At 36.8% G+C, this 26,889-nt stretch overlaps 3 protein-coding genes across 9 annotated transcripts in view; 2 read left to right on the top strand and 1 right to left on the bottom strand.

Moving 5' to 3' along the window:
* Positions 1–1,805, top strand: part of Magu (magu) — a 29,184-nt gene extending 27,379 nt beyond the window's left edge. For all 4 annotated transcript variants that reach the window (XM_021332237.3, XM_021332241.3, XM_021332238.3 and 1 more), the window contains one exon: positions 23–1,805. In XM_021332237.3, the coding sequence (XP_021187912.3) occupies positions 23–102 (80 nt within the window). In that variant the 3' untranslated portion in view covers positions 103–1,805. The remainder of the gene's footprint in view (positions 1–22) is intronic.
* Positions 1,806–1,907: 102 nt separating this feature from the next.
* Positions 1,908–11,537, bottom strand: LOC110374495 (uncharacterized). Of its 2 annotated transcripts, XM_021332217.3 has the most exons (9): positions 11,153–11,537; positions 9,854–10,057; positions 8,420–8,530; positions 7,585–7,734; positions 5,763–7,042; positions 4,311–5,565; positions 3,889–4,007; positions 3,249–3,642; positions 1,908–2,893 (listed from the first exon to the last, which is right to left on the bottom strand). In XM_021332217.3, exons 1-9 carry the CDS (start codon positions 11,337–11,339, stop codon positions 2,691–2,693), a joined length of 3,903 nt encoding a protein of 1,300 aa, XP_021187892.3. In that variant the 5' UTR covers positions 11,340–11,537; the 3' UTR covers positions 1,908–2,690. The 2 variants fall into 2 exon arrangements, with proteins under 2 accessions (XP_021187892.3, XP_063890159.1); XM_064034089.1 differs by lacking the exon at positions 9,854–10,057.
* Positions 11,538–12,296: 759 nt separating this feature from the next.
* Positions 12,297–26,889, top strand: part of LOC110374526 (ubiquitin carboxyl-terminal hydrolase 35) — a 32,291-nt gene continuing 17,698 nt past the window's right edge. For 2 of the 3 annotated variants that reach the window (XM_049849806.2, XM_049849862.2), the window contains exons 1-8: positions 12,297–12,778; positions 17,144–17,307; positions 17,418–17,570; positions 17,657–17,880; positions 17,958–18,116; positions 18,938–19,108; positions 21,528–21,715; positions 25,623–25,802. In XM_049849806.2, the coding sequence (XP_049705763.1) occupies positions 17,151–17,307; positions 17,418–17,570; positions 17,657–17,880; positions 17,958–18,116; positions 18,938–19,108; positions 21,528–21,715; positions 25,623–25,802 (1,232 nt within the window). In that variant the 5' untranslated portion in view covers positions 12,297–12,778; positions 17,144–17,150. The remainder of the gene's footprint in view (positions 12,779–17,143; positions 17,308–17,417; positions 17,571–17,656; positions 17,881–17,957; positions 18,117–18,937; positions 19,109–21,527; positions 21,716–25,622; positions 25,803–26,889) is intronic. The other variant, XM_049849927.2, reaches the window with a different exon arrangement.

Raw genomic sequence — 26,889 nt, forward strand, 5'->3', positions numbered from 1 at the left:
ATATATTCCATTTTATTTTCAGCTGAAGCGACCAAAGCGCCGTCCAATCCTAGACGGAAAGGTCCGAATCCGTTGGAGTCATTCTTGAAAGCCGATGATTGATTCATCGACATGTAAATGCTAACTGTGTCAATATATAGGACGTTTATAGTATTCGCGCCAGTGTTAGTTAAGAGAACAGTGTAGTGAAGTGTTTTCTAAACCTAGGAACAAACTGCTTATGGCTAAGCGAATGCAACGAGTAAACCATGGTGTTAAAACAAGCGCAAAAATATTCCTTTGTTGAGGTACATTTTTCATCTTGACAAAACATAGCTGGAAATAGAACAGTGTCTACTACTAGATAAGCTACCTTCTTCCAATCATAATTTCTGCTTGTTGAAATGACTGGATGGATGTTCACAAATTGTGTTCTCGATTCATGACAAAATTGCCCACGACACCAGTGAAAATCCAGGGGCCCGATTCTCCTAAGTTAATAATGTTAAAATCGAATAGAAATCGAATCGCAATATGATCGCAATAGCAGTTTTAACCATATCGGGCATTCTGCTACTAATAAAAGACCAATCGTATTCGATTGACATTTGATTGGTGTGCGATTGGTCTGCTATTTTGGTGATTTTGGTCTATACGGTAGTTGGCTGTACAATCATTTTGCAATCGTAAATCATTTGCAGACAAAATGATTCATTATTGAATGACAGAAAAGGATATAAACGTTTATTTCAAAGAAAAAATAGCGGAATGCCATATACGCTTCCATCGTAATCGAGTTGTGATTGGATCGCAGTCGAATGTGAATCGACATACGATTAAGTAAAATTAGGAGAATCGGGCCCCTGTAAGTACATAATTCTGAAATCAATGAATCAGCCTTGTTTGTATTTATTAAAAATCCATATGCGATTTGTATGATAACAGCATATTTATGTCAAATACGACTTTACAATTATGATTTTCTTTTATGTGTATCAATACAACACATTTGGTAACAAAGTTTTATACACCAGAAGTATTTCTGACCTCTAATAAGTAATAAGTGGTCGTCGGTCCACCACTCGTGTGCTTTTAGTATTATACGCCATAAATGTCCTACGCCTTAATATTTAATTCTAATCAGAGTTTCTAAAAGATTCTCAAACATTATAAATAGTAATAGTAAGTAGTCATTGTCGTAATTTATTGAAGTTGATACGAAACTGACTTTCACTAGTCGTGACGTTTAGATATTCCGTATAGGAGTACTTTATTAAGTATCAAATTCGAATGTTGAAATGTATTCTGGTTTTTCGTACAGTTGTTATTTATGTAGCTAATTCTTGTATTATGTACATAAACCAGTGTATCTATCTAAGCTGCTAGATTAAAACTAATGTACAATATTGAATTTTATGAAAAAATATGAATAGCTTTCAAAATTTCTCTGTTCCGCTATTTTACACCTTAAATTACTTCATAAAATGCATTTGTAATTTTGTCCTCAGAAATTATGTCAAAAAAAAGGTTCAATGTTCAGTTGTCGACGATTTTACCTATAACTATAATTACCTACTAAAATTACACAGGGCCCGAATTTATGACATTTACAAGTGATCCACTTCAACAAGTATACAATGATATTAATAAGTTCCCAGAAAGAATTTATGTTAGGTATGAAACTATATTTTTACACCTAATAATAAACAAGCTTTTTATTTAATATATGTAATTGTATAGTTTAATTTAATAAGTCATTGTCAATGTGTAAGGACTAATGTGATATTTCGTCATTACTATTGCTAAATAAATTAATTTAATATTTATACATTGTTTTATTCCTGAACTCTGGACGTCGGTGCCAATCTGTGTTAAATTATGAGAATGGGGTGTGGTATCTATTTGAATTTATTTAAATGAAACACATGAAGTTTTACATTTCAAATGTTTATTTTGCACTTTTGCACAAAATTCCAGTTTTGCGTACTTTTTTTAAATCTTTCGGCTATAGCCAACAATAATTTCTATTTTTATTAAGGCTATTACAGATCACATATAGAAAAGGTGAAATTAACTGAAACTTACCTTACTCCTAGTAATTAAGACTCGTATGAGCTGTTCGGTGTGTTATATGATAACAATAAACCTTTTGCATACGTTAATTATATTCTGTACACATAATATTACAACATAAAAGGTAATTTTTTTACTTCACCAAAAATGCGTTTACCAAAGGAGCGTTCGGAATATTTTTGTTGGAAATATTTCACGTATTTTATGGATATACCTTAATCTATGTTACTTGGAATATTACTTCAATCTACTAACGCATGCATCTAGGATTGGATTCTAAATAAATGAACCTGTTACATACAACATACAGTTGGTTCAAGAAGAGAAGCTCAAGAAATTAAAAAGTTACAACGCACTTTCATCTGTAATAAAACAATGAATTACAGAAAAGTAAGAAATATTTCCCTTTTTTTTTAATTTCTTGCCTAGTCAAGTTTTGAAACCGTTTCAATAAATAGAAAAGTACTATACATAAAATGTACCCAAATAGATAACTATCATTTCTACACAACACGAATAATTGCGCTAAGCATAAATATTTACATAAACATTTTGTTTAACATAATGAGTGGAATTGACGTAAATAGATTTGTTTCATGATTTGCCAAAGCTAGCCAACAGGGATGTACCCAAATAGTTTAGTCTGGAGTGAGTACTTCGCACTGCACAGTTTTTTTGTATTCGTCTATGGTGTCGGTGAGAATTTTCTGGAAGATGCTCTCGAATATCTGATTCTTAACTATAGCCTCATCGGTGTGCAGCGCAGTCCACTCGGGCTCGCAGCGACGCCACTCAGCGAATAGTATGTCGTCGATGTGGTCCGATCGCCGGCTTGACACTCCTGGCAAAAGAGAAAATAAATATGAATATTTGTTAACTTCACAATTAAATTTAAACTAGTACATTTTGAGAAAACCTGCATATAAAAACGCATGCTTTAGAAAGTGTGGTAATAACGCTAATGCCTGCCCTGCATGACAAGGGTGCTGAGTCCCAAATAAAGTGGGATCTGCTGCCAATCTAACTGGGATTCAGATGAGAACCTGTATTTTAAAAACAGCGAATGCCTGTCGGAAATCTTTAAATAGAGCAACTTGATACCATAGGTAATACTGGTTACTTTTCAGACTTTCTGGCTAACTGCTCGGGACAACTGTCTAAGATGTTCAAATTACTGTTGAAGACAAATGACTCACCAGACACAGCTGCGGGCGTAACACCAGTTAAAACCTCCTTGAGTTCCGTAGTGGTTTTACGCACTAGATCCTGCATTTGCACCTGAGGTTTCTGTGGCAATAAGTTGCACGCATCCCAAGGCTTATCGCTCTTATCTTGTTTATGCCTCTCGAGTGACTCGCGGCAGTAATCTTGTACCAGCACATCGAAGGCATCGGTTTCATCACAGTATGTTCCCTCAGGGTCTGTTATGTGTTTCTCAACTTTATCGTGTATGCGTTCATCGGGAGTGAACATGCGCGGAGGTTTCGGAGCTCGCGTTTCTGTCGTAGGCGGAGTATATGGCGGTGGGGGCTTGTCAGGAATCTCTCGCACAACTAGCAGCCGACATTGCTGTTGTTCTAAAGCCTTTATCTGAAATTAAAGAAGATTGACTTTATTGAAGGCTCGGCTGGACATAGCAAAGCGTTCACGCTCGACTACTGAACATATGGATTTCTTTCTAGGTCAAACGGCGTACCCATGTAGTAGTAGTGATTTGGCGTTTTGAAGAGCGTTTACAGTCAAGAAGAATGGATACAGACTAGAGTCTACAGTGATATTAAGCCGTTTCTCCGCTGTTCCTAGGTAGCGGCCTAATGAATAACATAAGGAACGTACTTCTCTTTCTATCTCTAGCTGCTGCCTGCGCAATTCCTCTGCTTCAACGTGAACGGGCGCCGTGAGCGAAGATATGGACGACCCGTTCCCAACTGGCTGACTACTCACGCTGTTTGATTCTGAAAAAACACACGAACAGTTAAAAATACACATACTGCAGGTGTCTATTGGTCCACGTAAACAACAAAGTTCTCTAAAAACGCTGTAGTTACATCGTGACGCCCATGTTTTTAGGACCCGGACCACAATGGTCCCGCCCAATTAACTATGGCCCTGGTCCCGTGCGGAAATCCGCCCGAGCCAGATAAAATATAGGATATACCAATCGGGATTATTTTGGCTTTCCAACAGCGAAACCATTTTCTAATCAGTTTAGAAGTTTCTGATCCTTAGTAAAAAAAATATAGTTTTTGTGTACTTACCTGAAGCAGAGGATGCTGAAGATTTTGAAGTTAACCAAGTAGGAGCATCTGGCGGTGCGCTGTCCACGACGGCGGCAGCCCCGACGGGCACCGGCAGTGGTCCCGTCAGGGTTTGACTAGTTGCCGACTCCTTATCTAACGGTAAATCACTATCCTCTGGAACCGCCGACTCGCAAACACATGCCTCTTCTATTTCTTTTACCTTCTCCTCTATGAGACTAGAACTTTCGGCCTTTAACGTCGACTTCGACATGGTCTGACTGCATCGCTCCTCCAACTGCTCTGACCTAATTTCCACTGACTGTACACTCGAGTCTTTGATTTCATAAACCTTGCTCGACTGATGAAGGTCAGGGTCTGGCGAGCAGGGGCGCGATTTATCTACTTCCTGCAGGTCTTTATAGTATTGATCAAATTCATCAATAAGACTCCGAGCGGTCGATGGAGAACTAGAAGATTTGTCCGAGTCTTTATTTTTTATCTGATCCATGAGTTTCTCGACGACGTCACTACCACTCAGGTTAGCGTTGTGATGATTGGATGAACTGACGATGTTTTTCAATGCCTCCTCGTTCACCTCATACTGTTTGCCGTTGCTGAAAATCTGTGGTAATGTCAAGTTATGAAATAGTATGTTGAGGTATCCGCCGTCGACGACTACGAAGTTTTCGTCGGCAGTGTCGGTGGCGTGGTCGACGAGCTCAGGCGTGGTGACGTCACTCGAGGTCTGCACGCACTTCTCAGCACTTGTGACGCTGGTGCCGCTCCCCATGGGCGCGGCCACCTCTTCACAAGCGACGGGATTGATTACCGGTTCCGAATTCCCCCTTGAAGTAGTGCTCTCTTCGCATCCACTACTCGATAAATCAAAGCATTTGAGAGGTGCAGCGTTCCTGTCAAATGTGCTCCTCTTTAACTTTTTCTTGCCAAGTATGATCTGTTCTACATCAACGTTGTTTTTGAGTTTGAGTTCAATATTCTTCTTGGTTTTCATAAGTGCCACTTTGCGCTTCTCGGAGAGCGTGAGCAGAGCCTTCCTCATGCGCTGCATCTCCCCGCACTCGTGCTGCAGCTTGAGCAGTGCACCGCGCTGTTTCTTCTTCAGCGTCGATATGTCCGTGTTATCGTGCTTCTTCTTCTTCTCCAACCAAAGAATTTGAGACTTAGTAAAATCTTTCAAGGCATCCTCTCGCATCTTCAATACAAATAAAAGGTTTCTTGCTCGTCTTTGCTCATCGCGAATGAGTAAATTAAGCTGAAATATAAATACATTAATGAGCAAAGGATTAGGTGAGCTTAGACTACAATAATCTATTCTGAAACGTGTTGCGGTAATTGCCTCAGTAAGGATTAGCTGTACAATTAAATGTCAATGAAATACTAACGACATAAGAAATTGCACCGTTGCCCACTGGCAGCAAAAATATTTACAAATGAAAGAATAACACTTACCAGACAAAGACTCTTGGATGCTATTGTTTCGCTGTCGTCAATATTCGCGCCATTTTCAATCTTCGACAAGAAATTGTCGTATTCCGAATTCTTCGCGTCGAAGGTTGAGTCAAACAGCACAGAGTTGTTGACAAAATTTTCTACTTTGTTTTCTGAGTAACATTTACCGGCCAGCGAACAACTTTCCAAATATTGTAGCGATTCAAAGAACGAATCTATGAAGTTTAGCTCCCTCTGGAACTGTTCGCAAATATAATCGCTCTGCAATAAGCCGTTGTTAACTCTTATTGTGCTAATTATATCAGATGGTTTCATCAATTTATTAAAGACGTAAGAACAATTAAGAGACTTCAAATCGTTCAAACAGTTTAGGTATTCCTCTCTAGCAGTGGTCTTTTTTTTGTGCGAATCGTCTGACGATTCGTTTTCTTCAGCGTTCTTATCTTTCAATTCATTCTTGAACACAGACACAACACTCATGGGGTAATTTAATGGACTAGGCAACGGAGTAGTAGGTCTAACGTCATCATCATTACCAACTAATTGGATATTAAACTTTTGTCTAGTAGTGTACGTTACCGTAGCACGTCTAATTATATAAGAGGCACCTTGACAAAAACTTAAATCACTAGAAGTAACGTCTGCGTTACTAGGGACTATTTTTAAATGCGGCACATTGAGATTTGGCAATGACGTAGTGTTAAAGTTACTAGGATCCTCTTTGGGTTCGCACTTATCCTTTGTTAATGTTACATTTGGTATTTCGAGGCTATCGAACATTTCCTTTCTCAGATCAGTTTGCATAGTGCTTTCGCACATTGAGATGGCATTGATTGCCAAACCTTCCATTTCTGTAATTCGGCTTACCGATGTCGGCAGTGGGTCAGTGGCCACTTCTGCATCTTTGTAGTGGATGGAATTATCCGTGTAACTCGCACAGTCTACAGTGGTTACAGTGGGCTCCACAAGAGGATCAGTCAAAGTGTGTACGTTCCTTCGATAATTATCTTCGATTGGAACATGTATCACTGTAAGGGGTCGACCTTTGTTTTGAATTTCTTTCATTAATGGTACCTTAGGTTTGTTCTGCACATGTGGTAATTTGTTATGTTTAGGCTTTTCCGTAGGCTTTTTGTATGTAGCTGATTTACTTTTTAGATTATCATATAAGATGTGTTTAATTTTTGATAACTCTTTCTCACTTTCACTTGGTACTACTAAATTTTTGCTTATGCTAATTTTTGATGGGGGATTCAAACTTCTTGAGGTCCGCAATGGTTCTAAAAATAGAATGCACTAATTAAATCTTAGGTTGAGGAGTGTCGTATTGCTGAACTACATTAATTAGCACAGTATTATGTATGTGTCAATGTAAGGTGCACCACAATACCAGATTTTATTTATTTTTTTAGTTATTTTTAGTAGTTTAGTAGTTTTATTATTTTGTCTTTAGAGCATAAATGATTTCATACCGATCGACACCCGCAACTCCTCATAGGTCCAGTTGAAAACCAGCGTCAGACACTAGCTGTCTGGCATAATGCTGAACTGGACCTATTTGGCACAACCTTTTATTACTTTTTTTTTTTTTAATTATTATTCTATTTTTATTTCTTTGTGTATGTATGGCTTGTGTCAATAAATATCTTTTCTTTCTTTTCTTTCTTTTCTTTCAGATGGTTGATACAAATGTAGGTACTGAAAACTTGTAGTAGGTACAGAGCACCAAATCATGGACAACACACATAATCCAGTCACTACAATATTTCGTACAGTGGAGAACTATAAGGAACTATAAATAAGCATTAGGGCAACAACTTACCTTTTTCCTTATCTTTCACATTTTTTATTTTATTATTTTCTGATATAATAGATGTAGGATTTTTGCCTCGAGGATTATGTGGAGGCACAGTCACTTCTTTCTTAATATTTGCACTGTTTGTTTTGGCACTAGTTTTTATCTCCTTGGGACCTGCAATAATTAGATATATGTATTACAGAATGTTCATAACATGAAAATATAGTTTTTCAATTATATCACACAATCATTCCATAAAAATAATGATGTTATGGTTGAAGTATAATACACACTCATCACTATTTATAATAATTACGATTCAATTGTCTTCAGTAGACGACTTGTAGCAAAACCGAATAAAATAATAAGTAGGTTACGATGATGTAATGTTTTAACTAGTTTCTTGATATTTTCTGAATAAGCACAACTGCAAATATTGTCTACTACTGCCACAGTACTATGCATTAATACAAAGTATTGTGACAGTTGGTCAATAGGTGTAATTTGCATAGTGAACATTTGTTTATCTCTCATGACCTGATATCTGGAGCGTCAAGTCACAATATATTTCTTGATGTTGACAATGCAAGCTAATAAACACAATAACATATAAATAATTATAATCAATGTAGCCAGTATCAATATGCGGAGTCTTTAGGCAATGAATCCAAATTATGCACTTGCAGTATGTATGCACAAAAGTGTACATCACGCCAGTTGTACCTATTTATTCCTAGATATATGGCCAAAATATTCTTAGTACACTTAAGGAGACAAGGGTTCAACGGAATCAAGTAGTTGATATTGTAGCAAACATGACAAATAAACCTATAAACAAATGTAGCAATGTAAAACTTACATTTTGGAGAACCTGATAATCTTGATGTGGTTCTATGGGAAAGCTGTTTATCCTTAAAATCTGCTTCCACCGATCTGTTTGAAGTTTTCACAGGCAATCTTTTTACTTTCACTAAAAGAATGTAAAATAATCAATGCACACAAAGTGAAATAAGGTACGTTTTTGAAGCTAGCTGCCGACTGCAACTGCCGACCCCACATGCCGCAGCTGCACTACTAGTTTGACACCCTCAGATATCGCCTGATTTCATGCTGCACGTGCGGTCGGCAGTAGCTTAAATCTTAAATAATGTTATCATATTATATTATAGATAATAGATTTTCCTTGGCAGTCGTTATGGGTAGTCAGAAGCCAGTAAGTCTGACACCAATCTAACCAAGGGGTATCGGGTTGCCCGGGTAACTGGGTTGAGGAGGTCAGATAGGCAGTCGCCTCGTGTAAAGCACTGGTACTCAGCTGAATCCGGTTAGACTGGAAGCCGACCCCAAAAAATGATTGAGAAAAGGCTCGGAGGATGATTATATTATAGATACACGTATAAATAAATTACGCAAGCACACCAAAAGCAGGATGTATCAGTGCAAAGCAGTGCAGTCTCAAAGTAACGATTACAGAATCACATCAGTTTTTTTGCAGTGTTTAGGTGCGTCATTGAGATACACATATGTTTATATTGTCAATTTCATCCTTACAGTACTTATGGTACTCTGGCTCGTGTATCGGATGAGTATGTTATTATCTATCTATGTTCCAATAAAAATATTTTAAGTACTAATATAGAGGACATAGGAACGCCAGTGTTCTACTTATATGGCGTATACGATTTTATTGTGTAGCTGTCTTATATCTAATAACCAACTAAGGCCTTCCTCGATGAAAGACTGATAGCATTTTTCAAATTGGACAAGACGTTTCTGAGATTAGTGAGTCCTCGCAAAAAACTCTTCAGATTTATGATATCACATGATATACATTAGCTCAGTACAGGTTTAAGAAAACAAGATATCGCAATAACGCAAGTGGTAAGATCAAAAGCTAATAACATATTTCTCAATCAAAGGAACACTTAACAATAACAATAATCAGAAAATAACAAGAATGGAGACATGCAACTTGATTCTGGACCCGCAGTGGGCTCAATATCAAGTTTCAAGTCTTATCTCATGTATGTAAGTTGTATAATCATTATCCTCTGAGCCTTTTTCCCAACTAAGTTGGGGTCGGCTTCCAGTCTAAACGCATTCAGCTGAGTACCAGTGCTTTGCAAGAAGCGACTGCGTATCTGACCTCCTCAACCCAGTTACCCGGGCAACCCAATACCCCTTGGTAAGACTGGTGTCAGACTTACTGGCTTCTGACTACCCGTAACAACTGTCAAGGATGTTCAATGACAGCCGGGACCTACAGTTTAAGTAAGTTGTATGATATACTAACAAAATTTTGGATGCAGATCATTTTCATCATCTTCTGTTATTGTGACGATTTTCCTTTTGGTGAAATTTGTTGACGCCATTATCGGAGATGGTGTGGTAGGGTTGTGCATCAAAGACCTATTTGTTCTTAGTAACTCATCATCATCAAGAGCTATTATGCGTCGCAGCCGCGGATGCAATGTGTAACTGTGTGGTGGCCATGACACTGTTGGAATAAAACATTGCAATTAGACAAGTCACATTTTCAATATGACTATATAAATGACTAGCTTCTGCCAGCGGTTTCACCCGCATCCCGTGGGAACTACTTCCCGTACCGGGATAAAAAGTAGCCTATAGCCTTCCTCGATAAATGGGCTATCTAACACTGAAAGAAATTTTCAAATCGGACCAGTAGTTCCTGAGATTAGCTCGTTCAAACAAACAAACAAACTCTTCAGCTTTATAATATTAGTATAGATAGTGAGAAGACAAACAAATAGATCATTAGTTGAATTAACAGGATAACCATTAATATACCTTTTGATTTTTTGTTACTTATGCTACAATTTATGCTGCTGTACCTGTCCTACAATTCATGGATCATATTGCATTTTTAAAAAGAATTGAGACCTCAAGTTTCAGCTTTATGACTTGTGATTAGCAAACAATGTGATACCAAGGATCTAAGGTGTAATAGTGCAAATATTAATCAAAATTAAGATTAATTCAGAACCTTTACTAACTGAACTCGTACTCTTTTTGATTGAGTAGACATTAAACTAAAAATAAAGAATCTTGAAAAATTACTAAAAACTGTGTCAACATGAAATAGGGCTAAAATTGAACATAATTAACTACATTAATAAGACATACTTAGTGGACATAATCATTATTTAAGCACCAGTTTGAATGTTTAATATGTATTTGTGTGGAAAGCCCTATCAAGATAGTTTATGTTTAGTAAAATGCCTACAGTACAATGTCAATGGACTCTTGGAACACCAGATTCATAGTAGTTTACATAGGATGTGACTACATTATATTTTTAGGCTTCAAATTGTATACAGAACTTAAGGTTATCATGTCAGAAAGAATCACTTAGTAACCTCCCCTGTAACACTACTAGTGCATTGTCTTAGTACCTATTAGGTATATTTGCTCCTAAGTTATTATTAAAATGTAGCAAAAAATAACATGGACATAATAAAAAGCAAAAATGTGCATAAGTACTAAAAACAGATGCGTCATCGTCTATACAGTGCTCATGCAAACATCACGGGAAACCATGGATCTAAGAAAAAAACAACAGCACCCTCACCTTTAGAGTCAAACTCGAATTCTGGAAGCTTGGTATACTTTGTTACAGTATTCTTTTGTTTTAATTGCGTGGGATAATTGTGCCCATCTATTTTCAAATAGAAATCGTACACAGCATTTTTATCGGCATCAGTTTTTGTTGATGCCGATGCATCCATTATATTTCGAATACTAGAAAATTTGTGCATAAATTATGGTGCCAGACATTTTACTTAATATCCGGAATAAATAGATAAGCGCAAACACCAGCACAGTGTTGTTTGGGTTAATTTTGCTAGTTTCTATCACATTTTTTAATTTTATTTGTTGCACGAAGATTTTTCTGAAGTGATCAAGTAAAAGTTGCTTGTCAATAAATTTTAAACAACTTATGGTTTTTAGTCTATGAACGTGTAATAGACAAGTACAAACCACAGACTCTAAATACTAATCTATACTCCTTGTACACAACAGTACCACTTTTATTTTAAATAATAAAGAAGAGTCATTTTTAGGGCTCCGTGCCCAAAGTTATTGTTTTCGCTCCTCTGTCCGTCCGTCCATCTGTCACCAGGCTGTATCTCATGAACCGTGATAGTTAGAACCATTTTTGCTCGATATCGATAACGGCAATAGGTCAATGTGGTTTTATAAATAATGGTACGGAACCCTTCGTGCGCGAATCCAACTCGCATTGGCCGGTTTTTATTGTTTGTGCCGGCTTTAGGGGGAGGGCCAACCCTGGTGGTCACCAGGAGTGCCGGATCTTAGGGGGCACTACGCGGGCCAGCTCAGGGCTAAACCACTGTTTGTGGATCTTTAGACTTTTGTAGACTCAAAAACTAGGTACTAAAAAGATTTGAAAAATAATTCACTGTTTTGCAGTTAAATACTCTATTTAACATAAGCTATATTTGGTCCGGGTACGGGGAATTTTTCCATGTATGGTTATCTCAAGACAATGGTGGAACCTCCCTGAGAAGGTAGGATTTGATACCCTGAGTTTAGTGATCGAAGAGAATACTTAGGGAATATATTTTAATTATTGGTAAAAAAAGGAAACCAGTTTCTTCCCTTAACCAATTTCAGAATATTCGTGATGCACGTCGTTCTAGAAGTCTCTGAACTAATCAATTAAAATCATAACCAAACCATAAACTAAGTTACTATAGAATATCTATCAAAGTAAAGTACTACAACATCTGAATCTACATTGGTTCATGCGTTGTGCGATTCATGGAAGTTGTGGAAGAAAAATCAATCTTTTGTTTGTTTTACAAAACCCAATTTCAGTCCGCTCGCTAGAAATTGGTACGGTGTTCGTATATCAAAATTATCTCGGATATTCCTATCGTTTTACCAATCGACGGGCTTCGTAGATCGTGCGTAGAAGTAATCTCTGTGGTGTTACAGGCAGGGACTCAGTGGTCACTGTTGACGAAAAAAATGTGTCCCTATTCACTCGCGAATGGAAAATATTGTCTGTAATTGTATTCCTGTTTGAGGCGCGACGATGCAATCGCTCGCTTTTCATCATAGATTCAAAAGATAGTGGCATTCGGGACAATGAATATTGCTAAATTTGATGAAATTTGGTGTGTTGCGTAGAGAAGATATTGTCGTGAAGGATCCACATACATTATTAACTGTGAGTAATCAATTGGCCATTTTACCATGTAACATATTGATGAAGTTAACATGTAAGATTATAACATCCCCACATAGTAAAGACATTACAAGGGTATACTGATTTCATAAATAGATTCCTCTCTTCATCAAAGTAACATCAACATTATACATATAACGAATTTACCTACAAAATTGATGGAGACTACTTATAAGTTTCAACATCATAGCAAAATTAGTACTTTGGTCCAGTTACCTATTATTAGGACACAAGAAGTTGTCCTTTTTAGATCAACAGTTAGATTCCCTGAAAAATCATTGAAGCTTGTAGTGGGTTCTAGACTTGCTATATTTGTGTAGTGTATAATATAATTGACACTCATCAACAAAAAATTATACAAACAATACGGAATGTGCTCTACAGCATTTAATTTTGTTAAATTTCCCTTCACCTAATGTAAACAGTTGTTATTATTTTATAAATTACCCATTATTTTATCAAAATACAGTCTCAATATAATTAAAGCCTACAAAATAAGTGATGTTGTACACACACTTGGCAAAACCAAATGCTACTCTTTTAGACAAAAATGCTTTGTGCCCTTAAACAATAAACAATCTGTTTTACTCATGGACGACATTATTTTGACATAAGCCTCATGGAATAAACAGCCGAGTCTACCATTAATTTAAAATCCAAATTATGTCGATTTCTTCGATTAGTAAATGAACCAGCTCTTAATATACTTTCACTTACCTTGACGTCTCAGCAAATAATTTTCTTCTTTCATTGTTTACACAATACACTGTCATTGAATATGCTTGGCAGTAACAGGTAATCAGAAGCCAGTAAGTCTGACACCAGTTTAACCAAGGGGTATTGAGTTGCCCGGGTGACTGGGTTGAGGGGGTCAGATAGGGCAGTCGCTCCTTGTAAAGCACTGGTACTCAGCTACATCCGGTTAGACTTAAAGCCGACCCCAACATACTTGGGAAAAAGGCTTGGAGGATGAGGATGTTTACACAATACTTGTAAACAATTGTACTGATAATAAAAAAAATCCAAATTAACTCGTGTTGTCCGGCTCGCATAGTAAAACCTTTTCATTTAAAGAACCCAATAAACCCATCAGCGATAGCAGCTGCCAGCAGATATAGTTGAAACTCAAGCGCAATTTTCCTTGAAGAAACGTAGTGGTACATAAACAGTTACAATGAAAGTTTGAACTTTCATCCAAATCCTCTTTCCCAGTCACTCAGAATCAGAATAACATTTATTTGCCAACTTTGTGTTTTACAAAATGTCTCTGTGAACTGAACAAAATGTTCCCAGTCACTATTGGTACAGCGATATCCCATGAGACTCAATAAAGCCAATATTGTGCTGCCTGAAGAGATACATTTGTTGTGCTGGGCCCATTACTGTAAAAACCTTACTTCAATTTCCACGCATCACTCTGAGTAGATTGCAGATTAAGAACACAAAAAAGGCAATAACAAGTCATCTGATTTCATTACAATTTGGTACACAGATAGTCTAAAACCAGAGAAAGGTTATAGGTTAATTTTTGTCTGTCTATATCGGGTGCGGTTAGTAGGAACATGGAGATCAGCTAGTACCACATATGGTGCAAAGCCTTATCCTTAAACCAGAGTTGTAGTACTGTTGAACAATTATAATTTATCAAAACAATAAAACTGGAACAGTTGTACTAGTAGTAGCAGCAAAATGTCTACAACTGTCTGCGTCGATGTTTGTTAAAGACTCTCAGTCTTACATGGATATTGACAATTACCTAAACTAAACAAGGTGTCCAGTACTCCTGAAATGGGTATGGGTCACTTTGTGCTTTATGTTTTAAGGAATTACAATAACCTATTGTCATCAGCCTTTTTACTATTGCACTGCTGGGCACAGGATTCCTCTCACACATTGGATTGAGTGTTAGTTACCTGAGTTGCCTCCCATGCTCAATGCGGGTTGGTGCTTTCAGACTTTATAGTCCAGATTTCCTCTAGATGTTATCCTTTGCCTTTAATAAGCCATCTGTATCCATGATATTCTTAGGAAGTACATAGATGCATTGGCACTTATAATCTCAATTAGAACATTAACTTGTTATTATTCTTGAGATGTTGGTTCTTTACCCACTAGGCTGGGTATGATGATCATATTATGCCCTTTACTTGTGTATAGTGTGATCCACATAGGATAAGACATAAAGCTAAAATTTCTTATCTATTTCAGAATAGACTTTTATTCTTAGCACAACAATATTGCAATACTGATAGAAACCTAGAGTTAAAGTACAATATTTGTTAGTGCAGCTGTATGTTTGAGCCATACCTATTGAGAATTATCTGCTGCCTTCAGATTTGTTATATGTGTATGCAAGTTTGAGCAAGCAGGTCACACAACCAGTCTTACATAGGAGTATTTAGTGTATTTAGTGTTCAGAAAAAGTGAGATTTTTTAGAAGATAAGTTATAATAAATAGCAAACAAGAATTTTATCAAATTGCTTGTATATGTATCTACTTTTCATATTTAATAGTTTAATTTTGCAAACCTTATGGTAGGATATAGTCAATGCTCCTTTTTGTTAAATAATATAAGATCCACATGTTTTATGTTTTTTAAGTTTTAAGTGTTGGGTTGAGGAGGTCAGATAGGCAGACGTTTCTTGTAACACACTTGTACTCAGCTGCATCTGGTTAGACTAGAAGCAGACACCAACGTAGTTTGGGAAAAGGCTTGTAACATGCAATGGTTCTAGCACTAAGTGATGCATTAACAAATAACAAGTAATAATTAATTTCTTTTGCCATTTTGATCAATCTAAACTATTTGTGACCATAATGTAAACTACTATCTGGATTGCTAAGGTTTTGCCCAGAAAACTACGGCCTGAAACCAGATATAACAGCCTATGATACTCTGGTATAATGTAGCTCCCAACAATGAAATAATTTTTCAGTGGATTCAGGCTTTTTAACACGGGTACAAACAAAGAAACAAAAAATTTAATGTTCCCTCTTGTTACGTTAGTGTACTTTTAAATATTCTAAAATTTATGGAATTACTATTAGATCTTGTAATAATCAGTTGCAACATAGAACGAATGGACAGTATAGATGTAGAACAAAGCTTTTTAATAAGCCAATAACTTATCATCATCTGAACAGCCTTTTCTCAATTATGTTGGGTTGGCTTCCTTTATAAACTGATGCAGCAGAGTACCTGTTTAACTACCAGTGTTTAACATGGAGTGACAGAATCCAATTCTTGTTACAGAATACTTCATTTTCATCAAGTTTTTCTATTATTTTCCCAAATAGTTTTAACTGTCATTAGTTTTTCAACATTACCTTGATAAAGGATTGTATCTATGCTGTTTCGTTTTTTTAGTAAATTGTATCAAATAAATTCTTTTAAAACTATAATTTAGTGATGAAATATTCCGTGTTTTTTGTCTTATTACTGTGAAAACTCTTTCGATTGCCTAAAAAGCAGTCATAAGATCCATTGTGTAAATAATGTATTAACAGCTGATGCACGCTTGACAGTGTTGTTTAATTTTTCTAGTCCAGTTCAAGTTTTATTTCTGGACATTAAATAACTCAAAGTTCTCATATAAATAGATTATTAATGTTAAACTCTTTGCCCAATCACAGCTGAAAATGGTTAAGACAAGAAGGGAATTGTTTGAATCGTTAATAAAATTCAATTGAAAGTGTATATGCACCAAATTATAAAAAAACTTTGTTGTATTATAATCAATATTTTTACCGCAATAAATCTCCAGAAACAATTTATGTAATGCATCAGTAGTTTTTTTTAGATCACTGTCACTATTTTTCGCGTTTTTCATTTTTTGTCAGTTATTTAATACTTTTAGGTGTGTTTGAAAGTGATTAGGGTATTGTCAAATAGACTGAATAAAAACCACAATATGCGAATTGGCGCAGATTCGTCTCATAATTTTACAGATTTTGCAAAAATAAAAGCACATTTAATGAATATCAGCAGAAAATCGCCATAAGAATGACCCCTGTCCCTGTGGGTGCAGCATGAGGGAGTGTCAGACTCTTAATGAATAAAACGCATCATGTTCTTTGATAAGTCCTTTATGTACCAGGGCCGCGGTATCAGAATCTTTACTGGACTACTTAATATTTCGTAATGATCAATGCATTGGCTTAGATTTTCGGATTTCATTGAATACCATGTTAAACTTTAATCGATGAGTGTACTTACCTATTTTACATTATGTACCTGGATGCAAAGGTGCCACGACCAAAATGATTTGTTTTATAAAATGTAATAATTGGTCAAAACATGGGCCTCTTTTTCTAACGCGTATTGATTCTTTATTTGTTTCTTTTAGCGACAAAATGGCGGTAAAAAAGCATGAGCTCGTTCATGACAATCGCAATCAATTGGATTTGCAAGCTTTAGAACAATATATTCAGCTGATGATTGACCAGTCTAACTATATGCCAGCCCCTCACGAGCTCGTGAAAAATTGCCAGGATATCGTCAAATGTCTTGGTAAGAACTTCCTTGTCTTATTTAAAAGAAAAACAATAATCGATTATCAGAACCTTAGATTATTTTATTCTTAACAAAGAACACATTATTCATATCAAAATATATTTCAGCTCGTGCATCAGGAAATGAAGAACAGATGTGGAATCTTATACAAACGGTCGAAGAGTATTTACTTCGAATTGTGAACTCTGTCCACACCTCCCTTCGCCATGAGATTGTCACCGCAATCCTTGACAAGTTTTATACATTTATTTCTGACCCCCGTGAGTTAAACGAAATATTTCTGTTTTTTTTTTAAAAATAATTATCTACATTTTGTAAATATGATAATGGTGTAATTTGGATACAGAATCCGATGCTTGCCCCGCCACATCAGTGGTGCTCATCGTATTGGACAGTTCTGACACTGAGGGCAATTTATCTGCTGCACGCTGGCTAGTGCAGCAGGGAGACAATGGGCCAGCCGGGGCCGGCCTCCGGGCTTCGCTGTCTTGCCTCTATTGCTGGCTCCACGAGTGGCATTTAACTCCGGCACTTGGTGACTGGGTATTCGCTTTCATTAAAGCCCTGGAGGTAAGAATCATATTTTATTCTTTCATTATTCAATACAAGGTACCACTCCATATAAAACTCATTCTTAATTCCCACAGGAAAATGAGCGATTTGATATACTGATTGAAGTATCCGTGGATAACTTGGGCCGTCTGTTCTTGGCTCTGGATGACCCGATAGCTCTTCGTCAGTCTGTGGCCGACGTTATCTTCCACGTATTAGCATCATTGCGCGAGTCCACCGAAGCTTTTGATAGGGTAATTATTTATTTTTCCTACTTTACTCATCTTCCTGCCCTGCTCCCAAGTTATTTAAGGTCGGCGCAATATTATATAAGTCCTGAGAAACAAATATCCTCAAATTATTGGAGGATGTGGTAAACACCGTGACGTCATTGTTACCCCACCTTTACACTTGTAAGTAACTTCCGTAAAAGCTACTTTACATGAAAAATCTTTTTAATTTATATTTCCCGTTACGTTGACTAGCTTCAGTAAGTTGTATGGCGGCCTTACGGAAGTAACTTACTCTGGCCGCGAAGTTGAGGTAAGTAGTAAGTCCTAAGAAATTACTGTAAGCGACTTCGAAAGGGTTTTACAATTGAAAATTTATCGTAAGTTACTTTTACGCGAGTAAAACTTACAAGTGTAAAGGCAGCCTAATGTCAGCACGTGGACAGGGTCGTGTTGGAGAGTGTTCATTGCGAAGCCGCCACTTTTGCTCGGGACGCAGTGCACTTCGGTTGACTCCTCCAAAACGAAACTGTCGATACTAGGCCACTTTGTGATCTGCCAGTAATTGTAAGTGATTGAAAGTGCGGTATGAATTAAAGCGGGAGTTGTGATCCATGAAGTCTGTAACTAGGGTTACCATATCTCAGGATTAGTACTGAGATCAGAACTTTTGAATTCTACTCAGGATTGCGACCAGGTTTTGCTAATATCATAGTCTCAATTTTTTTTGAAGTTTCAATAATAATTGGTTATTTTTTTAAGAATCCCTTTTTCATCATCATCGCCTTCTCCAACTCGAATATTTTCTACTTTAATAATTGTATTTTAATGATATATTGTCCCAGATTGCCCCGCACGTTGGGCGTGTTTTGGCCAACCTTGCGAACGACAGTGGCCAGTGGAGCCGCCAGCTCTTACAAAACGTAGTCGACATATTGACTGCGGCTGTCGATGGCTACGTTGATGCTCTGAAAGGCGAAGCTCAAGAAATGTTCAAGGACAAATACAGCGACGTGGTAAGTCAACTTTATTTTAAAGTAGCTTTCGCCCGCGGTTTCACCTGCGTCCCGTAGCCGGATGATGACAAAAACCTTCTCCCGGGTCTAAGTTTCCCCCTCTAATTTTCGGCCAAATCGGTCAAGCCGTTTTCATGTTATGTCGTTACAACGGAAAGCGGGTTTCATTTTCTATACTAATATTGTAAAGAGGAAAACTTTGTTTGTTTGTTTGTTTGGTTGTAATGAATAGGCTCAAAAACTACTGGACCGTTTTTAAAAATTCTTTCACAATTCGAAAGCTACATTATCCACGAGTACTTTTTATCCCGGTACGGGCAGTAGTTACCACGGGACGCGGGTGAAACCGCCGGAAAACGGCTAGTTATATATATAGATATTTATTACAAAATATCGTTAAATCGTCAAAGATCGTTAAAAAACGCGTTTTTGGTACTTTAAAAGGGGTAAGTAGGTCTCTAGATCCCGACGAGCTAATGCAACTTTATGTTCTAGACATCGATTACGTATCAAATATTCAAATCAAAATCAAATTGTTTTATTTCAAAATCAAATTGTTTTTATTTCAAATAGGCCTTTGCAGGCTCTTATGAAACGTCAAATTAATTGCACATTAGTCAGGATCATCGAACTGTGTACGAACCTATCTATGGCCACCTATTCCTGATTAATCTATTAATTAGGCCATGCTTTGTCTCAATTTCTAGTAAAAGCGACTCTGATCACTGTTTTTAATATATTTTCGAATGTAAGTGAACAAAGATAGAGAAAAACCGGCCAAGAGTGTGTCAAGCCATGCTCAGACTAGGGTTCAGTAGTTTCCCGTCACTCATACCTATCCTGAACTATTTACTAGAAAATTAAAAACTTCATAAAACAGTGAAAGGGTCATAATTAAACTTTTGGCAAAGTTTTGGGAACGTAAATCCAGCGTCCTCGAATCCAACTCTGTAGCAGTCGTTGTTACAACGAAGTCAAAAGTGCCCTGAACTATATCAATCTGATCTTTATTATAGACTCCGTAATGACAGTCAAACCTATCCATATGAAAAGTCTTCGTCAATACAAATAAAATAAGCCCAAACACGTGTTAGTTGCAACATATCGTTCAGGAGTTCCCTCGACTCCCAGTGGTCTCCATAATCAAATCAGCTCCAAACTTTCAGTCGCATGTCTGGTTTTGAATTGATGCGTGCCTACAATATTCGCGAGTTGCCCTCGATTTCTCAGTTTTACCAGATCCTCATCAAAACCTGGTCGTCCAAATTGACATCTTTCCTCTTTTTGAAAAGTCTTTTAACAATGAAAGCTAACACTGTACCTGTACAATCCACTACAACTGCTTGTTTTTATGTTTTTTAAACTTTGCCGTGCATTTTTTCCATGGAATGTCAAACGTCATACTATTCCCCATAATTTAAAATTTGTTTGATTCATGTCCGCCACTTTTTGCAAAGCGGGTCAGATACGCCCAATGACCTTTTGTAAAAAAACCGTATTTGCAAGATTTCTTTTTAACATAGTTCACGGCATTTTATAATCCTGAACTCATGTTCTTTCAAATAAAAAAAAGAATCATTAAAATCGGTTCACGCAATCCCATATTAATACCGATACCTTATATACATAACCCATCTTCAGTTTATACAAAAAGTAACACATTTTCACGACAGATTGCACTGGGCTCTAAATAGTACAATAGTAAACTAAATAAAAATGTACCCACTTGTTGACATGTAGGTAGACTTTATTTTTATTTATTTTAAACTACCCACCTTGTATTAATTTTTGATTGACAAAGACAAGACTTTCTAAACGTTGACATTAACTAACGTGTAATGTTACGACAGTTGTGAGCTATTGATAAACAAAGTATCAAAATCGAACCAAATTTTGAGTTATAAAGGAGTTTTCTCGTCAGTTTTTCTTTTATGTCCGTAGCGTTATCCATATGAAGTGAAGATTTAGTGCCAAAAACGAATTGTCTTTTAGATTACCTAAAATAATGAACAATCTTTTTTCTCACAAACTAATTAATGGTGAATTCGATACGAACTATCCAGTGCGTTTGAGCAAAATCGCAAAATCAACCCCCTCGATCCGTATCTGGGACGTTCGGTGGGTCCCGAGCGTGGAGGGGGCGCTGTAGTTGATAACGCGTCGCAGTTGCGCCCGGACACAGGACACGGACGCGGGATTGCAACATGCCGCGGTGGCTTAAGCGTCGCCCGAAAAACAAGACCGCGAAAAGCAAGCGTGCGAAGAAGCCTGAAGTACGCTTTCGTCTTCTTGTGTTTTATATTATTATTAAATACATTTTTTTAAATGTGAAGTGTATCATCGTGCGTAATATCGGGGAAAAAAAAGTTAACAATTGTGCGATATTGGTGAAAAGTTAAATGTTTTTGTTTTCCTGTAGATTTCATGTTTGGAACGGCACATGGCTTCGCACGGGTGCCGGTACCTGCAGCAGTCTCCGTGGCGGGCTCGCAACGTTTGCTTGAGCGGCGCGAACACTCATGCCTCGATGCAGAAGGTGGGCCTGCTCAACCTCGGCAATACCTGCTATATGAACAGCGTGATGCAGGCCTTGCTCGTCACCAGGCAGTAAGTCATTTGTCTCATTTATTTGTTTTATCTTACTTACATTTTTAGAGTAGTGTTTTTATAACTGGATAGCATGGTTATTATGCAAACAATCACGTATTTTTTTTGTTTTTGTAGTTAAAAATTTGTATTTGAGTCTTTATTGAGAACATCAATTTTATTTATGATCGTAAAATTTTGGTTTATTTTGAAGTCGTTGAAGTGTTGATAAACTTTCGGCGACAACGCGCCGGTTTCTCTAAAAGACTCGCAGCGCAAGTTTATTTACTAGTTTCGAGTAATTCAAAAACACGTATAATTTAACATCAATTACAATAAACCAAGTCGATATGAAGGTGTTTTAAATATGTATCTACATTATTCGGCCGATATATGAAGGATAAAGTGAACAATACTTTTCATAATGATGAATCTTTTTTAACCGACTTCCCAAAAGGAGGAGGTTCTCAATTCATCGTGTTCTTTTTTTATATAGGTATCTTCACCAATTACTCGAAGACGCCTGAATCGATTTCCGAAATTTGATATTTGATTTCGTTTTTATTTGATAGGGTTTACCTTCCATAATCATCAGGTCGGGATCTGGTGATGGAAACCCTGAGAGATCGAGGGCAACTTTCGAAAATTGTAGGCATACGCAGGGTAAAAACTTGACACTAACTATGCAATGGTGTAGGTTTAGAGCTGACCTGATGATGAAGACCAGAGAAAGTCGAGGGAACTCGACAGTTGAATGTGTAAACTACCTCGTATTTGGGCTTATATTAATTGTATTGACGAGAACTTTCCACTTATGCGAATAGTGACAAAACTATGTTCGTCACTGAAAAGCTAAAAAACTACAAAACTTCCAGGCCGATGCTCCTAAGAATAGTCTTTTTTTGCTTTTCTGTGTTTTTGGGAGTCGGTTTTATTTTTTCAATTATAGCTAACCGCGAGATTTTGAAAGTGTATGAAAACATGCAAACAATTAATCGCTGCCATTGCTTTTATTAAAGTTCATTGTGATATACTCTGCTAAAGCGAATATTAATTGCTCAGTGCTCAATCTGCAATATTTTGATATCTTTTTTTATTTTGATAAAAAAGTTTTAATTGAAAACGCACGAGGTATTATAATAGTCGGACCCCGGAGTATCAATGCTTTTACATTCGTAGTATCAATTTTGCGGAGTCAATACACAGTTCTAAAAATTGAACCAAAAAACTATTTGCATGTGTACCCTCAAACAACTCTATCGTCATCGATCCGCATTTTATTTAGATATTGGAAATAATTACTATTCCGTTCGATGGTTTCATGGTTTCATTGACTTAATTTTACTCAAATAAATACATGAAGATGTTGACAGATGCTTAACACTGGTAGTGATCGGTTGCAATACAAGTTATTGTAAATGACTACTTAAATGCCGATAGACTAACTCATGTAATTCGGTAATAACCTCGGTAAACACGAATCTATGATAGATGTATCTCAGCCTACATGTTCCCCTATTCGATTTCGTATTGCATGGGAGTTCTTGTTTTGCAAATAAATCTGGAGAGGAAAAAAATGTAAATCAATTGACACCAAATATTCAGCTTTGCAATTCTTATTTGAGAATCGAAGGTTTGTCTCTTTGTGATTTATATTCTTGTGCATTTAAAAATTGTTGGCGTCATCTCCACGTCCGTATATATTACTGACTGTCCTCTTTGCCGAATAGCTAAGGGTAAAGTTAATACGAATTGACACTTGATTCATTTTAATCCTTAATAGCCATATCGCTAGAAGACGGTGATATTATTGATTGACTTAAAAATAAGCTGCGAATGTCATATACGTACGTCGATCTATTCATCGATCTAAATGTATGAATTTTTAACGCCTCTCTTGCAACTGACTGTTTAGATTTTTACTATCACCATGATAGCTGTATTTTTAGCTTTGATATACTGTTACTTATTTTTTTCAATCAGAGTAAAACTCTGGCTTATCTCTTGGGAAAATGTTGGACGATAGTCGATTATCCCGCATTTTCCGGTGGCATCAATATGAATGAAACTTGTTGCATTTCCTAGAACACACGACTGGCAACAGTTCAGGCGACAAATCCTTTTTTGAAATGGTGCGCTCAAACAAATAAAATTAGGTAGTAAGCAACACGTAGCGGGTCAGAGGTGATGATGCTGATGATTTTGCTAGCCCTGACAGCCGCTACGTCATACATTTGTAATTCTGTTGATTCAATACTGTAAAAATTACTAGGTATTACTTTGCCAATACCATGTCTTGATTTACTTCATATTTGATGGCTGATTCAAATAAATAAATATTTATTAAATAAAAGCCTGTTAGGTCGAGAAACAAAGACTAGCGTAGGGCGCTCGTCTTTGTTACCACGCACCAGGCGTAGGTGTGCATTGTTATTGTTTTGTGTACCAACCAATACTTTCCTCTCCATACAGTTCTGAATGGACCTAGAATAGGATACAATGTGTACCTGCCAATTAAAGACACAGCTATCCATTTTTTATTTAAAAGTCATCATAGTACCTGTATATAAATAACGTTGTTCAATAAAGCTGGAAATTTCCAGTAAACGCTATTCTAGAATTTCAGTGGAATTTCAAGTTTTAAGCTCGTGAATATTTCGCTTGAAGAGATTTTAAATATTACAAAAATATGTTTTTAAATGCAGTGCTTTATGAACTCGAAAAATACTCGGAGCTTTCATAAATGTTGTTGTTTGTTGTTTTTGAAATTTCCAATATATTCGATGAAATTCTATAAGCCGCGTAATTGAATATTCAGTAATTTACTAACGCGGACAGCGAACGCAGCATTTAATTTGCAATAACAGGGACTGGATCAATACTGATGAAAGTTCCTAGAAATAGCTCAGAGAGAATTTCCACTGAATCACGGGTCCCGGGAACGACTGTGCTATCTATTAAGTTGGTAGCTGCTTTTATACAATATAATAGTAACAGGAAACACACTGAAAATACTCGTTCGCTCTAGTTGATGGACTTTGAATTTTAAACCTTGGCTTAGTGCACCACCAATTAAGTATTTAAAGTCAAACATTTGGATTTGAAAGCTTTGCAAATGTAAGCTGTGTATAATATTCCGTGTTAGCAGAAATTTCTGGCCAACTATAGATATGTTACTCTGATAGGTTGATGAAATAGGGGAGGCGCGTATCCAATTGAACGTAAAATAAAGTTGATACGCACAGACCCTCTTTAGTCCGAACATTCGATATTTACTAATTAATCTGATGCATGTCCATCGGGCACATATTAAATTGTGAATATCAATTATTGCGAGCGAATTTATTTGTATAAAAGCCTCTGCGTAATTCCACTTGCAACCGCGCTTTTGCTATGCCCTTTGCGAATGTAATATGGACCTTATTGGCTGCTGGGGCTAATTGTGTGTTAACGGAAACACTGAAATACCACTCTGTCTATGCAATATGCTATGCAATTTATAATCCATGATTCCGATTCAAACATGCGATGTGTTTCATATGCCATGTAAATAAACATACAACTTACCCAGATATTGAAAATGTCCACGTATGAAAGTATTGACAGATCTAAAAGAAACTGTAAAAAAATAAGGCGTTTTTTATATTGCTATCTGTGTACCTGCTTAAGACGTAGAAAGGCGCAGGCTGTTCTTCAGCCAAGACTTCAATAAAACTTCCATCGTTACATTATCAATGAGTTAAACTTTGCAGCTAGGCGGACGAATAACTCGGCTTTCCTGTTACTAATTGTAAAATTCGCGATTCTTAGGTGTATTGTATTGTTTCTTCGATACAAATCAAGAGATAAAATGAAACTTTTTTTTTATCTAAAGTTTGATAGTTTATATAGGATGAACGCTGCTTAACATAAAAATAATTTCTGCCAGGTTCAGCACCCACGTGATGCTCAAGATGAATGCAGTGCCATACTGGTCTAAGATGGGCGTTTTATTCAGCAAAATGATGCACTCCATCACGACCAAGCTGAACCCCGATGAGTTTTTCAGCGTGGTGAAGCCACCATTCTTCACCAGAAATAATCAACACGACAGCTCCGAATTTCTGGGGTAAGTTTAGATGTATCTATTACATTTTACTTTTACATACTTCTTGTCAAATATCTTTGCCGCTCTGAAGGTAGCCATTTGAAGCCTTGCAATCGCTCTTGAGTTTGTTGATCATCGTGAAATGATGCCAACTTCATTGCGATGAAGTTGTCTGAGGAGAACTGTGCTATGACAGAAGCCCGCGACGCAGTTAGCTTTGTAACAAAGAAATCACTCTGTACAAAATCTAGTGATCTTGTCTTTATTTTTTATATCAGCTACATACATATGTTGATGAAGATATCATTACATATTTAAGCGAATACAATGTCCTATTTATAGATAGTATTCTTTCTCTACGGAAAAAGGAAAGATAAGCGGAGATGCCATAATGCAGGTAGGTCAGGCGCCTACTTCTAGGTCAAATTCGTAAGTACGTGGGCATGACCAACACGATCAGTTGCGAGTGAACTGACGAGGCGTAAGGGTTCTTTGAGACATCTGTCAACGACTTTTGTTATTTCAAAAAAAGGTCGGGTCCAAAGAAGGCGTAAAAGTGCGAAAACAGTAACTTCCTTGTCCCGCATTTAGGCGCGCTACTTTCTTAGGCGATTTTCCGTCATGGCACCTCCGCTAGTCATTTTGTTCTTCATGGTGACCTCGCTCTGTTGTTTCCTTTTGGTTGGCGCGTGTGCATATCGAACGGACGCCTACCTAAGAGATTTTTTACGAATACGGTTTTTATTGAATGAATGAACGATATATTTATTCCCAAAAATATTTGTAGGTGACTAAAGTTCTTAACATATAAGGATCACTATATTTGACATTTTGAATACTGTGTCTACTATTATCTAGCTCTTTATATATTATACATTATAATGGAATTATTCTATACACGTTCTGAGCTATTAATTCAAAAATCTTTATGTGGCCCAAGGCCATGACAGGAACTTTGGACTATATGATACTGACGGAAATATGAGTGCTTTTTGATAAATTAAAATTCACTCGTTACGCAATTATTGAAATTGATTTTTCTGAAAGATTGAAAAACAGTTGTGCTCTGTCCTTTTATGAATTCATGTCCAGGCGTACTGAAATCTAC

This window comes from Helicoverpa armigera, chromosome 1 (assembly GCF_030705265.1).
Source record: "Helicoverpa armigera isolate CAAS_96S chromosome 1, ASM3070526v1, whole genome shotgun sequence".
In the NCBI taxonomy this organism is placed as follows: Eukaryota; Metazoa; Arthropoda; class Insecta; order Lepidoptera; family Noctuidae; genus Helicoverpa; species Helicoverpa armigera.

Coding starts and splice junctions, on each gene's coding strand:
- LOC110374495 (XM_021332217.3), bottom strand. CDS start 11,339: ATGCACAAATTTTCTAGTATTCGAAATATAATGGATGCATCGGCATCA. Junction 4,008..4,310: donor TTCAGCATCCTCTGCTTCAG/GTAAGTACACAA, acceptor GTGTTTTTTCAG/AATCAAACAGCGTGAGTAGT. Junction 2,894..3,248: donor TACGCCCGCAGCTGTGTCTG/GTGAGTCATTTG, acceptor CTCTTTTGCCAG/GAGTGTCAAGCCGGCGATCG.